The sequence below is a fragment of the Lissotriton helveticus genome, chromosome 3_2 (genome assembly GCF_964261635.1).
Source record: "Lissotriton helveticus chromosome 3_2, aLisHel1.1, whole genome shotgun sequence".
Lineage (NCBI taxonomy): Eukaryota > Metazoa > Chordata > Amphibia > Caudata > Salamandridae > Lissotriton > Lissotriton helveticus.
The window spans coordinates 234,310,053-234,324,352 of NC_136062.1; the positions used below are offsets into that span (position 1 = coordinate 234,310,053).

General features: G+C 46.8%; 1 protein-coding gene across 5 annotated transcripts in view; it reads left to right on the top strand.

Annotated features, from left to right (window-relative positions):
• The window catches only part of SIN3A (SIN3 transcription regulator family member A), an 865,613-nt gene that overhangs the window by 683,002 nt on the left and 168,311 nt on the right, over window positions 1–14,300 (top strand). For all 5 annotated transcript variants that reach the window (XM_078685093.1, XM_078685092.1, XM_078685095.1 and 2 more), the window contains one exon: window positions 4,058–4,227. In XM_078685093.1, the coding sequence (XP_078541219.1) occupies window positions 4,058–4,227 (170 nt within the window). The remainder of the gene's footprint in view (window positions 1–4,057; window positions 4,228–14,300) is intronic.

Below are 14,300 nucleotides of genomic sequence, written 5' to 3' on the forward strand. Positions count from 1 at the left end.
CCACATAAACCACTTGGAGTTGCTAGTTGTGTTTCTAGCCCTAAAAGCTTTTCAAACTCAGGTCTCAGGCAAAGCTGTCTTAGTCCGCACAGACAATATGACAGCTATGTACTACATAAACAAGGGGGAACACACTCTCTGCAGCTCTCTGTTAGCACAGCAGATATGGAGATGGGATATACTACTAAAGATCTTTCTCTTAGCCCAACACGTTCCAGGAGTACAAAACACTATGGCAGATCTGCTAAGTTGACAAACACAGCAGATCCACGAGTGGGAACTTCATCCGCAAGTTATTCATCCGTTCTTTCAAATGTGGGAACAACCTCAGATAGACCTCTTCGCCACCCACGAAAACGCAAAATGCCCAAACTTTGCCGCCAGATACCCACACCCATTGTCCAAAGGCTGGTCAAAATGTATTTGCGTATGCTTTTCATCCTCTCCCACTACTTCCGTTAGTATTACGCAAACTACAGCAACATTCCCTGATTCTCATTCTAGTCGCTCCAACTTGGGCCAGACAACCGTGGTACACCACCCTGTTGCAGATGTCTGTAGTACCACAGCAAAGACTAAACCTATCTCCACGCCTATTAACACAGAACCATGGAGAGATCAGACACCCGGATCCAGCTCCGCTCAACCTAGCCATCTGGCTCCTGAGGTCATAGAGTTTGGTTACCTTAACCTTCCTCCAGAATGTATGAACGTTATCAAAGAAGCTAGACGTCCCACCACTAGAGCACGTTATGCTGCTAAGTGGAAACGGTTTGTCATATACTGCCAAAACAACCAAATAAATCCTTTAGACGTATCTATTCAACACATCTTAGGATACCTATTACACCTTCAAAAGTGTAACTTAGCCTACACATCTACCAGACTACACCTCGCTGCCATTGCAGCATACTTACAAAATAGGCAACATTATCTCTTTTTAGAGTACCAGCTATAAAAGCTTTCATGGAAGGACTCAAAAGGATAATTCCTCCCAGAACGTCACCTGCACCAGTGTGGAAATAAAACATTGTTCTCACAAGATTAATGGGACCCCCCTTTGAACCATTACATAAATGTGAAGTGCAATTCCTAACCTGGAAAGTAGCTTTCCTAGTAGCTAATAATTCTCTCAGAAGAGTTAGTGAACTACAAGCATTTACAATTCAAGAACCCTTTCTGCAAATGCATCATAACCAAGTGGTTCTTCGTACTAATCCTAAATTCCTTCCTAAAGTCATTTCGCCATTCCATCTAAATCAATCAGTTGAGCTGCCCGTATTCTTCTCACAGCCTCAAACAATCGCAGAAAGAGCTCTACACACCTTAGAAGTCAAAAGACCATTACTGTACAAACTTTTCGTAAAACAAAACAGCTTTTTGTGTCTTTTTCACCGCCACATAAATGCAACCCCATATCAAAATCAGGGATCGCTAGATGGATTGTTAAATGCATACAAATATGCTACCACAAAGCCAAACGTACATTAACAATTCCTCCAAAAGCCCATTCTACAAGGAAGATAGGGGCTTCCATGGCATTCTTAGGGAACATTCCCCTAGAAGATATATGCAAGGCAGCTACATGGCTTACACCGCACACATTCACAAAGCATTACTGTGTAGATGTGCAAACTAAACAACAAGCCAATGTGGGACACGCTGTACTAAAAACACTGTTTCAAACAACTGCAACAGATACTGGTGGTCGCCGCTAGGTGTGGGTACTGCTATACAATCTATGCACAGTGTGTAATCTGCAGCTCATATGCCACGAACGGAAAATGCTTCTTACCAGTATGCATCTGTTCTTGGCATGTAGAGCTGCAGAGTTGCACACTGTGCATAGATGGCCACCTAGGGTGGGGCCCGGACAAAACAAAAATAACAGTTGCAGGCTTGGCAACTAGCTGGCTGTACTACGACACATCAAATACAATTGGAGTCACAGTGCTGCCTGATGACTTAGGTGTCTAAAATAGCATAAGATAAACCGCACCCTGTACCCCATAGATGAACGACTATTTTTAGTTAAGACTTTGGTAATTGTTGGTATGTATCGTGAACCAAGAAGGTTTAGAAGCACCTCAGAGTTCCTATATTTATGGTGCCTTCAAAATGAATACAAACAAAATATATGTCTAGAATAATAAGGGCTCAATGAAGACTGTTCCCTTTATAAAAATAGCGATCTGAAGTTATTGACATAGCTCATCATTTCTGTTGGGTCAGAAGGCACCTGGTGGTCTGTGTATCTATAGTGCCTTTAAAATACATATGAACAAGCATTTGCAATGCAATAGGTCTCGCATTTACGCGAGTTTAACTATCGCCATTGTATTTGACAGTCTTTTTATTTATGTTTTAAAAGCCAAAACCAAAATAAAAGGCATAGCCATTTATAATGCCAATAGCTCAGACTTGCGTAACTGCGAGACCCATTGCATTGCAAATGCTTGTTTTGCTAATGGTGTGTGTTGTTGACCTGTCTGCCTTACAAATGTCACTAGTGGGATGTTTCCTAGGAAGGCTACGGTTTCCCTTTCCTTGCAGTTGAAGTGCGGCCTTGGCGGAGCAGGTAGAAGCCCTCTTTGTTTTCTGATTAAAAAATAAATGAATACATTTAACTATCCATCTAGCTATGCCTGCCTTGGGGATGGGATGTCCTCTTTGAGACTTTGCCAGGAAGACAAAAAGCTAGTCCGATTTACAGAATGGCTTGGTCCTGTCAATGTGGAACATAAGAGCTCTTTGGACATCTAGCTCTCTTTATATTCACATTGGTATTGGACTCTTGATAAATATTCAGACAGTGCATAAATGCTTTCTTTAGCAAATCCCAATAGACAAAAATGGGAGAAATCATACAAATATACAGATCCTTACACTCACTGTAAAGGAAATGTAAAATGTGCTTCTCATTTTCTTCTACATCCCTATATCTGACTTACAAGAGGCACTGAATGGCTCTATGTTGTCTCTTGATCATCCAGGTGAAATAAGTTAGTACCCCTCATTGATAGCACTTTCGCATAATCTGTTGCGGCAACCTCTGCCTGCACCTTGGGAGAGACCTTCTACAGCAACTTGTGTTTCTCATCATTTATTTTAAATAGCGTCATAATGGTCTGTCTTTTTCTACTCAACAGTTGCAAGATATGCCCCCGTGTTTCCTCAAACCCATTCAAAATCTGTTTCTTAAGTTCTCTACATTAGACCACTTCTGAAGTTTATTTCTAGGACTGTTCCTTTAAAATCACAACATAATCCTGAAATTCACAATGAGCAAGCTTTCTACCAATTTAAATCTAGCCCCCCCACCAAAAAAAAAGACATAACATTGTTATCCTAATCGTAATGGGTTTTGCTTATCTGTCTGATGGTCTTCCAAGCCCGCTTCTATTAAATTGTGTATTTGACACTGTGCCATGTTCTGAGTACCTGTTTTGATCCTTTTTCTGTGGTAGTAGCACATTTATTTAATGCCAACGATTTTCCTTTAAAGCCACTATTTAAAGCTGTCCTGAAGTATTACCTCTTTCAGACTGAAGGCACTTCACCCTCCATGCCAAATTTATTGGCCTGTGGAGTGTTAAAAATAAAATAGTTGTTCATTACACAAAGCTTTAGAAAACCCAGTGACGTAACCAATATTGTGCAAAATGCTTGAATTTGGACACTTTCTGTTTGGGAAACCCATACCAATGAAACATTTTCGTAGATGACCAACATGTTCATTTTTGGAGCTTGTCATTGTTGAATGCATTAATGAATGGGGAAGACTTTTTCATTGCACTAGTGTGGTCCAGCGCCTGAGTTCTCAGAAAATTAATTCCCATCATAAGTTTGATGGAAATCTTGCGCCTTCTTTCACCATTTGAAATTCCCTGTCATCTTCTATTTGTAATTATTGTGCACTTCTGCAGATTTGCAGAAATAGGCTTCCAGGATACATGCTGTTTCAGCTGGAGCTGAGATGTGGTCTCTTTCTTGCCTTGGTCAGGCAAGTGGTGTATGATCCTTTCTCCCCACTGCTCCATTTCCTTTCTCTTTGCAGTGGATATAGATGTGGAGGACTACTATCCTGCATTTCTTGACATGGTGAGGAATCTTCTGGATGGCAATATGGAAGCACTTCAATATGAGGACTCACTGAGAGAAATGTTTACCATCCATGCCTTTATTGCCTTTACCATGGACAAACTGATCCAGAGCATCGTCCGACAGGTGAGACTGTTTCTGCATGGGAATGGGGGTTTTAATTGTGTACTGTGTAGGCGGGAAGCTTACATTAATTGCTAATCTTGATTTTGTTGATTGTCAAGGAACATTGAGCCATTTCAGAATGTGTAGACCAAAAAAGCTTAATAAACGTTTTTTCCAACTTGAATCTTTTCAGAATGTACATATTGTGCGTTATTCTGCCATCTTTTGATTTGGTACAGAAATTCCTTCCACCCCTGTTTTCCATTACAAAATAGAATGCCTGTCCTTGGCTATGTCAGATGCACCTTGAACCCTCAGTGCCTAGTTATGTTATGTTATGTTATAACAATTTATAATGCGCTCAGCGACCCCAGCAAAGGGGCATCCCGGCGCAAAAGACAACGGAGCAACACAACATAACAGAAAACAGTGCCACGGAGGGGAAGCTAGAACAAGAAAGTCTTAATGGCTCTACGGAAGGACAACAAGTCCTCAAGCAACCGGATTTCCACTGGGAGGGAGTTCCAAACAAGTGCTGCTTTCACCCTGAAAGAGCGACCTCCCATCCTGCTGAGCCTAAACCTAGGAACAACGGCAAGGGCCTGACCTTGAGACCGAAGATTACGGGTAGGGACATAGAAGGAGATGGATTTGGCCAGAATCTCAGGGCCTATGCCTCTTAGAATTTTAAAGGTCAAACAAAGGACCTTGAACAAAATACGTTTCCTAACCGGGAGCCAGTGCAAAGAGCGGAGGACGTTGGTCACCGGAGAGAACTTAGGCAAGCCAACAATGGCTCTCGCCGCAGCGTTCTGCACCCGCTGCATGCGGGTTAGCTCAGCCTGGTTAGCCCCAACCAGCAAAGAGCTAACATAGTCCAGACGAGAGATGATAGTTGCCTGGACTACAAGCTGTCTTGTAGGGGCATCAAAGAACCTAAGCACAGGCCGTAAACCTCTTAGTAGTCCAAAGCAGCAGGCTGCGATTTTTTTGGTGTGCCCTATAAATGTGAGACCAGCGTCTAACCAGACCCCTAGGTTCTTCACCTCCGACACCGGGGTCGGAGTGGGGCCCAGCTCCGAAGGCCACCACTGATCGCCCCAAAGCTCCACTCCCTTCCCGACAACCATGACCTCTGTTTTTGTGGCATTGAGCTGAAGGCAGTTGCCTGTCAGCCAGCTAGCCACCGCCTTCAGTCCAGACTGAAACCTGGGGGCATCCTGTTCCGCATCCCCGCTGAGAGTAACCGCCAGCTGTGTGTCGTCGGCATATGAGACCAAAGTTAGGCCCCATTGCCTAGCGACATCAGCCAGCGGTCTCACGTAAAGATTAAACAACGTGGGACTCAGCGAGGAACCCTGCGGAACCCCCGAGGCCAGCGGCTGGAACCTGGACTTGAAGGGAGGGATGGCAACACAGAAGGAGCGGTTGTCTAGGAAGGAGCGGAACCATTGCAGCGCCTGGCCACCGATACCAATCTCCTCGAGCCGCTGGAGGAGGATGCTGTGAGATACAGTATCGAAGGCGGCGCTGAGATCTAGCAAAATCAGCGCCGCCGTCTGACCAGCATCCAGCCTCGCACGGAGATGTTCCACCATCACCAGTAGGGCAGTCTCCGTGCTGTGGCCAGCACGGAAGCCATTCTGTGTGGGGTCGAGGGCGTTGGAACGGGCAAGATGATCCGACAGGGCCAGGTTGACATGGGCCTCTGTCAACTTGGCTGGCCAGGGTAGCAGCGAAATGGGACGGTAGTTTTCCGGTTTAGACGGGTCAAGAGTAGATTTTTTAATAATCGGAGACACCACCGCCTGCTTCCAGCTAGAGGGGACTACCCCCGTCTCAAGGGAGAGGTTGACCAAAGAATGTATGGCCGTACGTCCCAGAAAAGTCTGGTCACGGAAGAGGGCCGGCCTCACTGGATCAGATGGGGACCCAGTTTTAATTTGAACAGCAAGTTTGTCAAACCCTTCCTGAGTGAGGGGAGGGAATGAAAGCAGGGTAGTCACCATCTTATAATTCTTTTTAATGTTCTTAAGTAAGGAAGCAAGGTCTACAGTTGGGGATCATAAGTACAGAAAAAACAGGGAAGCCCTGAAAGAATGCCGTTGTCTTTGACCAGGAACAACTCCAAAGGAGGGGGGTCACAGGGAAAGAAAAACTTTGAAAACCACAGTTTTTTCTATTGGGCTTCGGCCACATGGTCGGAGAATTGACGTCCTGGTGATGTTGGTGAGGGAACACCGCTTTTATATTTTGCCTCAAATGGCACCACAAGATTGTGCAGAAAGTAAAACAAGGGGTGCAATTTGTGCCCATCTAAAGACCATCAGCTGAAAAGGTGGCAAGTGTGTTCTGAGTTCCTTCCCTGAAACATTGAAGTGAGGGAGAATCAATGTTGGATACCTTATGCAATGGAGCAATCAAGACAACCCCGACACTCACGGTCTTAGGAATCTCCTAATCCATTGAAATTGTTTAAGATGCCCCAGGGAGATCAAGGATCAGGTGTCAAAGAATCATCTATGAAGAGGTGTGGCGCCGCGGCCAGGGCGACTGACTCCGGAATCTGGGGATCACGGTTCGATCTCCGGTGCTGGCGGCAGATTAGCCCAGCGCCATGTGACTCTGGGCAATAGCTTGCAAAATCTTCCATGCGGCCCCCAGCGCCAAGAGACCCTTACGGGTGATTGTTCGCGCTTTGCAAATGTGGATTATTGTTGTTATTATTACCACAATCATGGGGGAAAGCGGTGCACAGGAAGCCACAGAAAGGTGTGGTAACACCCCAAAAAAGCCTAAGACCTCAAGATCGAAGCAGTGGAGTCAAAAACCACTTTGACGCCGAAACAGAAGGTAGGAGCAGGCAGAGTTAAAACCTAGATACTCCAAAAGTCTAAAACAAAGGAAACCGCTGAGAGCACACCTTCTTAACCTGGCTTTACGCTGAGGACAAGGAGCCATACAATACCCTATCTGACTCCCTGAGCCCTCCAAATCAGACCTCCATGCATGTACCCCGACCCTTAAAAAGGTACATGGTTGAGGGTGACCAAGATGGCTGACGGATATGACTTTTTTTTCGGTCCCTCCATCCTCGCTGCTGCCCGGCCTTTCCACCTGCCCCCCAATCTATCTCGAGCAAGGAGCTGTGGAGGTAGAGCCGCTGCTGTGGATGGCGTAGCCCCCTCTGTGGTTCCTCGAAATTCTTGCGGAGCCGCAGTCTCGGGCTGAAACGTGCGGCCTGGACAGGAGGCTCTGGGCCTGCACGGAGCTAAGACGGCGGGGGTGGCGCGGCAGAGACTGGATGCTGCTGTGCCTGCGACTGCCCACACCACCTCCAAAGGTCTGGGCCGCATCGTTCTGCTTGCTGGAGCTGCGACCCGCTGGGGTGGTTGGCTGCTGTAGGTCTGGGCCGGTTCCCCTCTAATTGGCCCCTGAAGGACCTGAAGAGCAGTGGTGGTCCACACATAGTGGGAAAGCGGGCCGCCTGGTGTGATTTGCCCTAATTAGTAGGGAAAGCCTCGCAGGGGTGGTGGTCCTGCCTAGCTGGTTGGTGTTGTAATCTCTCTCTCCTTCTCTCTCTCCCCGTCCACCCCTCCCCTCCCTGACCTCTTGGTATGAACCGCGCTACATCCTGGAGTGTGGGTTAGAATGTTGGGATTAAGCTGCTGCCGCCAAGCTGGAAGCACCTGTAGTATTCATGACAATAAACTTAACGTTGGAACTTATTAATTGGTAGAGATTTATTACTACATTTATGGCGACGAGGGTGGGATACTGAGCCAGGGTCAGTGTGGTGTTTTCCCCTGGATATATTTGACGCTTGAGCGGAGCAAAGCAACAAGGAAGTCTCACCCAGTTTATGAAGAAGAATAATTCGGTCTACCTCGAAGCCGGTTGAGAGCGGAGACAAGGAGTTAAACCGTCGATGTTGAGGTGAAGCGTATGACTCAAGGCAGCGGCGCTCTGATCCAGGCTGTGAAGAGACGTTCATCGGCACCAGGCTCAGTCCCCTCCGTGGTTTGTGAGGACTGTTATGCTGTGGGCGAGAAGCAGGGAACTCTCGTGAGGAGAAGACGGAGCAGGTCTTGTTCCGATCTTGCGCAAAGTCGTCGACGGGAAGTTCCGGCCCTGAAAAGGGGCAGTAGAAGGAGGACTTCGTTTGCCTAACCCTTCATGTGTGAAGGTAGGAGGGAATAAAGGAAAAGGAAAGCAGAGGACTCCTGGCGGTGGTTTTCCGTTCTGGGTGAGGAGATGTTACTTGACACCATGCTGAATCCCCTCCGTGGTTAGTGAGGACATCCAGCCGGTGGTGAAAAGCGAAAAGTCTTTGGGTGAGAAGACGGAGCACGTCTGGCCCAGACCTAGCGCAGAGCTGTCGACGGGAAGCTTCGCTTCAGGGGACGCGTTTTGGAAGGAGGATCTCGGAATTTGCGCTCTTCCGCTGTGGTGTGGAGAGGGCGGTTGGAACGGAAGGCACTCCATGCAGTTCCCGAGCGAGTCGCACAGGTCTGTGAGGGGAGCCATGGAAGCTGCGTGAGGATAAAGGAGTGGAGAAAGGAACGCAGTCCATGTGAAAGAAACGGCCGTGAGGTGAGCGCCAAGACTGCGAGTCGTGAGTGAAGGACAGCATTTGGGAGTGGTTAACCCATAATCTCAGAAGCATAGAGGTGAGCAATTATCGGCCTCAGTGAATGAGAAATAATTTTATATTAAGTGGAGGAAGATTAACCTCAGCTGTACTGCATAATTGCATGGAGTATTTGAAACGCTAGGAGGAGCGTTCGAAGAAATGTACGGTGTGGAAAACGAATGAAGCTGTGCTGGGGCAGTGATTGGTAGCTGCATTAAGAAGATATTTCATTGAGTGGTGAAGAGGAGGAACCTCAGCCGTACTACCTAATTGCAGGGAGCCACCGAAACGCTAGGAGGAGCGTTCAACGGAAGGTACGGTGTGGAAAACGTATGAAGTTGCACAGTGGCAGTGTATGGTAGCTGCATTGAGAAAACATTTCATTGAGTGGTGAAGAGGAGTAACCTCAGCCGTACTACCTAATTGCAGGGAGCCACCGAAACGCTAGGAGGAGCGTTCAACGGAAGGTACGGTGTGGAAAACGTATGAAGTTGCACAGTGGCAGTGTATGGTAGCTGCATTGAGAAAACATTTCATTGAGTGGTGAAGAGGAGTAACCTCAGCCGTACTACCTAATTGCAGGGAGCCACCGAAACGCTAGGAGGAGCGTTCAACGGAAGGTACGGTGTGGAAAACGTATGAAGTTGCACAGTGGCAGTGTATGGTAGCTGCATTGAGAAAGCATTTCAGGAACATAAAGTTTAGCGAGCTTGGGTTCCAGTGATCGAAAATTAACTTGGGCAATACCTTGAGTGATGTAACCGTCAGCGATTATTGAGGAGGAGAGAAAAGGAAAACTGTACAAGGGACAGTGGGGGTCGTCTCCCCGAGGTGAATTCATTGAAGTCAAACAAATAATAGGAAATTAATATTATGGGAGCAAAGGAGGTGAGGTGATATATTAAGTGACCACCTATCAGTAGTAGCACCCCATTAGAGTTCAGACGCAGGATCCCTGTCTCTGTATCCTAGTGCATCTGCAACAGGGAAAATCTGTCAAGGAGTAGGAATTGAATTTCGGGTGTCGTGCCGGGCACCTAGCTTCCGACCAGTCCTCAGTTGTTAAAGGGGTATTGGTTCTATTCTAAGGAGGTGTGTGTGTCATTAAAAGTCGCATGTCTGACGGGGCAGTTTGGTGCGAAGGTGGAGAGCGTTAAGGAGACGACGACGTTTGGAGGCGTTCGCCTTAAGAACAGGCGGTTGATTTATTAAAGCACCAGGACTCAGGTTGTGCAACGATAATTTAAGAAAATCTTCTAAGGAACGTGGGGTTTGCAGTGGGCAAGTGTGAGAAGTACCCAGCACCCTGCGAGTATCTCATAGCGAGGCAGTGTGAATTACAGTCACGTTTCTTTTCTTTTCTCAAGCCTCTGTTCAATACGCACACAGTCAAAACAGTCCAGTATTTGCCATCAAGATTCACCCTTCTGTGTTTAAGTGCCCATAACCTGACCATCCCATTTCGGTATCCAGTCAGAGTTTATTTGCTCCTTGCCATTTTGCGGAAGGGTCACCTGAGCAGTCCTCCTGGAAGCTCTTCTGTAATATCCATTGTGATCTAACGCAAGTGCATGATATCCTTAAGGACCCCTGGGGCAACGTGGCCAAAAGATAACAGTGCTCAGTAGTGATCAGTGTGGGTACTGTAGTGCTGCATTTGTGAAGTGGTGGCACATTCCGTGGAAGAGAAGAGGTATTGCAGCACACCCAACACGGAGTGGGGCCGAAGGTACAATCTCCCTCCACCTGAGCCGTTCATGGAGGAGGTTAATAAAAACATTGCAGAGTGGAGGGAGTGGAAAGTGTATTTTGAAAACTATTTGTCCGTTTTGGAAGAAGAAGTAGCATCCTTGTCACCGGAAGCTAAAGCGGAAATTCTACTCCACAGCTTAGGTAAGGGTGGAAGGAAAATGTATCACAACATGGAGAAGGTTTTCATGTCAGGTACGGACAGAAACATGTATGAAAATATTCTGAACGTGTGGGATGAATATTATATACTAGCCACTAGTGGAATGGCACATATGGATGACAGTTTCAAGGAAAGAATGGAGGGCAAAGAGGATATCAGTGCCAGCAAGGTAGCTCTGAGATGCACTGTTTTAATAGGAGAAGTTGAGACAGAAATGATTACTGACACTGGTTCGAGATATAGCATGGTAAGCAAAAAAGATTGGGACAGAAAATTTGCAAAAAAATATGGCAGTGAACTAAAAGAGGCCAACACAGTCCTGAAAACATATGCAGGGGAGGATATACAGATTATTGGATACAAAGTCATGGATGTAGTTTATAAAGAAAACAATACGAGGAGTACTATATACATAACGAGATGTAGTATCAACACGCTAGGGTGGAGAGATCAACAGAAGTTGAGGATTTTAGGGGAAAAAAGAATAAAAGGACACAGGAATGAGCTAGCAGGGTATCAAAGCAAACAAAATACCAGAGGAGAAACTGTTAACGTTCGCATGCAACCACCTAAGATTACGGCAGCATTTGAAAATACTGCAAAGGAAAAGAAGTGGGGAAGTGAAGCTATTAGGGATGAACACAACGAGAAAAAAGACACACATCAAAGCCAGGTGGAGGAAAGAGAAATACGTAAGAAACCAGACAGAATGGACAGTAGTAAACAAAAAGTGAAGACGGGTGGAAAATCGGGAAGACTGGTGGTGAGTGTAGATACCACAACCAAAGAAAGAGGATGGCAGATGAATAAAACCGACCAGTCCGTTTGCAAAGTGATGCAGCACAGAATGAAGCCGGATGGGTTCCAACCCAAGTGGTCAGAGGAACATATGGACAATTGTGATCTAGAAAGAGTGAGAGATGCAAGATACATCGAGCCTAAAGGAGAAATAAAAAATGAATACATACAAGGGATCGAGTATGGAATGACGGAAAGGGAGTGCAACAGAAAGCCGAGAGACCTAAAAGGATCCCCACTAAAAGTTAAGGAAGGGAAGAGGGTTCCAGTATATGGTATGTGGAAGAAGCCGAAGTGCAAGGGCTCAGAAGACACGTATGATTTCGTGTATGGCAAACCCAAGAGGGAACAGGAGGACACACTCAAGCCTGAGGAGACTCATGCAAATGATCGGGGGCCGTCTAAAACTAAATGCGACAAAGATGGCAATAATATTCATGACCAAGGAAGTGGGAGCAGAAGAAGGCCCAGTCCCGGTATTGATAAGTACATCGAAACGGAAGTAGGTTTCATCAGTGGTAGCCTTAGGGGTGCGTCCTGGCACAAGCTACTGCCCAGAGAAAAGGATTGTACAGTCATGCTAAATCTTCCGGTAAGGGATAGTAATTCCAGCAGTAAGAGTTCGGAATCCCAGGGAGAAATGGACGGAGTAGTAAGCTTGGACATGGGAGAGCTAAATGGGAAAAGGTGGTGATGCCTTGTTTTCACCAACATGGGGATGCCCGTAGTGTTACAAAATGCATACATTGATTAGCTTCATCTATCGTCATGAGTGGCACTCCCGGTTGGTTCCAGACTGTTCCAGTTGCCTAATGTTTGACAAAGTAACCACATAGCCTTCTTACTCCTGTTCTAAATTTTAAAGGCACCAGACTTTTACAGTTGCTTAACGCTGGAAATGCTACCCCGTAACTATTTCAAATTTACTTGACAGTTACAGTTGATTAACATAGGAAATGCAACCTGTTAACTTTTCCTATTTCTTTATTAATGTTTTTTAGAGTCTTACCATATCTCTGCAAATGTATATGAGAACAGGGCTACCCACCCTATTGATACAGAACTTGATTTGGGACTATATACGCATTTTCCCCCCATCCCAGCCTTCCCTGCGCATCTTCTCCCTGCACATTCTCTCTCCATCTTTTCTAAGTGAGGGAGGTGTGTTGTAATCTCTCTCTCCTTCTCTCTCTCCCCGTCCACCCCTCCCCTCCCTGACCTCTTGGTATGAACCGCGCTACATCCTGGAGTGTGGGTTAGAATGTTGGGATTAAGCTGCTGCCGCCAAGCTGGAAGCACCTGTAGTATTCATGACAATAAACTTAACGTTGGAACTTATTAATTGGTAGAGATTTATTACTACAGTTGGGCCCCCCCTTGTCTTGGCTGGGGTGGCCCTCTGTGCTGGTGGTGACCGCAGGCTCAGGAAGTTCGGCCGGTAGAGAGGCAGTGTGCAGTGGAGGGCCTGGAGTTGAAGCAGGGCCCGCAGTTACATCCTCCTAGATCGCGGAGGCTGGTGTTGAGGTGGAGAGGGGCTACTGCGGTTTCTCTGGTGAAGGAACTGGCCTCAAGCCTCACAAAGGTGAGAGGCCCTGTGGTGAGAGCTGGTGCCTGGGGCGGAGAGACACAGGATAATCAGATGCGAGGCTGTCCTTTTTTAACAGGATGCTTCGCTCCAGTGAGAATCTGTGGAACAGGCCTGGACTGGCTGAGAGGAGAGAGCCCACTCTCCTGTGAGGCGCAGCATGACTAGTCGACGTTTGAGCAGTGGCCAGTGCGGACTCGGGATTGGCTTTGAGGACATTTACCAATACAGACTTAGGTGGCTAGATGACATCCGAACGCAACAAGAAGGGGGGCACACTCAAGAACATGTTTGCGAATCCACGGGCCACTAGACGAGGGACGGGCATCAAGTAGGGAAGCCCTGGTCACACGCTCCTATCTGGAGACCCTGTTTGCCTCATTGCGGGATGACCTTTTGGCGGTCAAGAAAGATCTAGTGCGTGAACTACAAGTGGTTTCAAAAAAGGTGATAGACATCACAGATAGAGTGGATGCATTAGTATACCATGAGATTACCCAGGATGTCAGACCAGCAGCTAGACCACATCTGGCAGCCCACCTTAGGGGTGTGCTAGCTTGGTGGTGCAACACGCCTGCTTGCAGAGCTAATTTCCTGCCTGTCCTGGTGCCAAATGGGCCTCCGGGCAGGGGGTGAACTCTCACAAGTCTGTGGGAGCTGGGGTCGCATATCAAAGAATCAGGGCTTTGAAACCTGGGGCCTTGATATGTTAAATTACTAGCCATTGTGCTGGAGAAGGTGTGACCACCTTCCTCCAGAGCTGGCATTGTTTCTTGCCTCATCGTGGGCTTTCACTTGCAGGGTCACGTCTGTGGTATCTGGCTGGATGATACCAGTCAGCCAGCAAACTAGATAGTGATAGGATTTTTGGGGGGCACTTCTAAGGAAGTTAAATCATTTTGATGGGTTCTGTGCTGTCACAAACAAATTTTAGGTGACACATTTAAAGTCGCAGTTTTTGTCCTTGTAGTCACAATGTCACTAAACCCAGAAGTAGGAAAGCTACCTCCAAAACCGATTTTGAGTGTCAACGTAGAAGGGGACTGCTCATTATTTTGGCCATATCTATGTGTGGGCACATAGGCTCTGCACAAGGGGAGACCGGTTTCCCCTTCTTGGATTTTGAGAGGTAGGGGCACTCTGCAATTGTATGCAGCAGGAGCTTA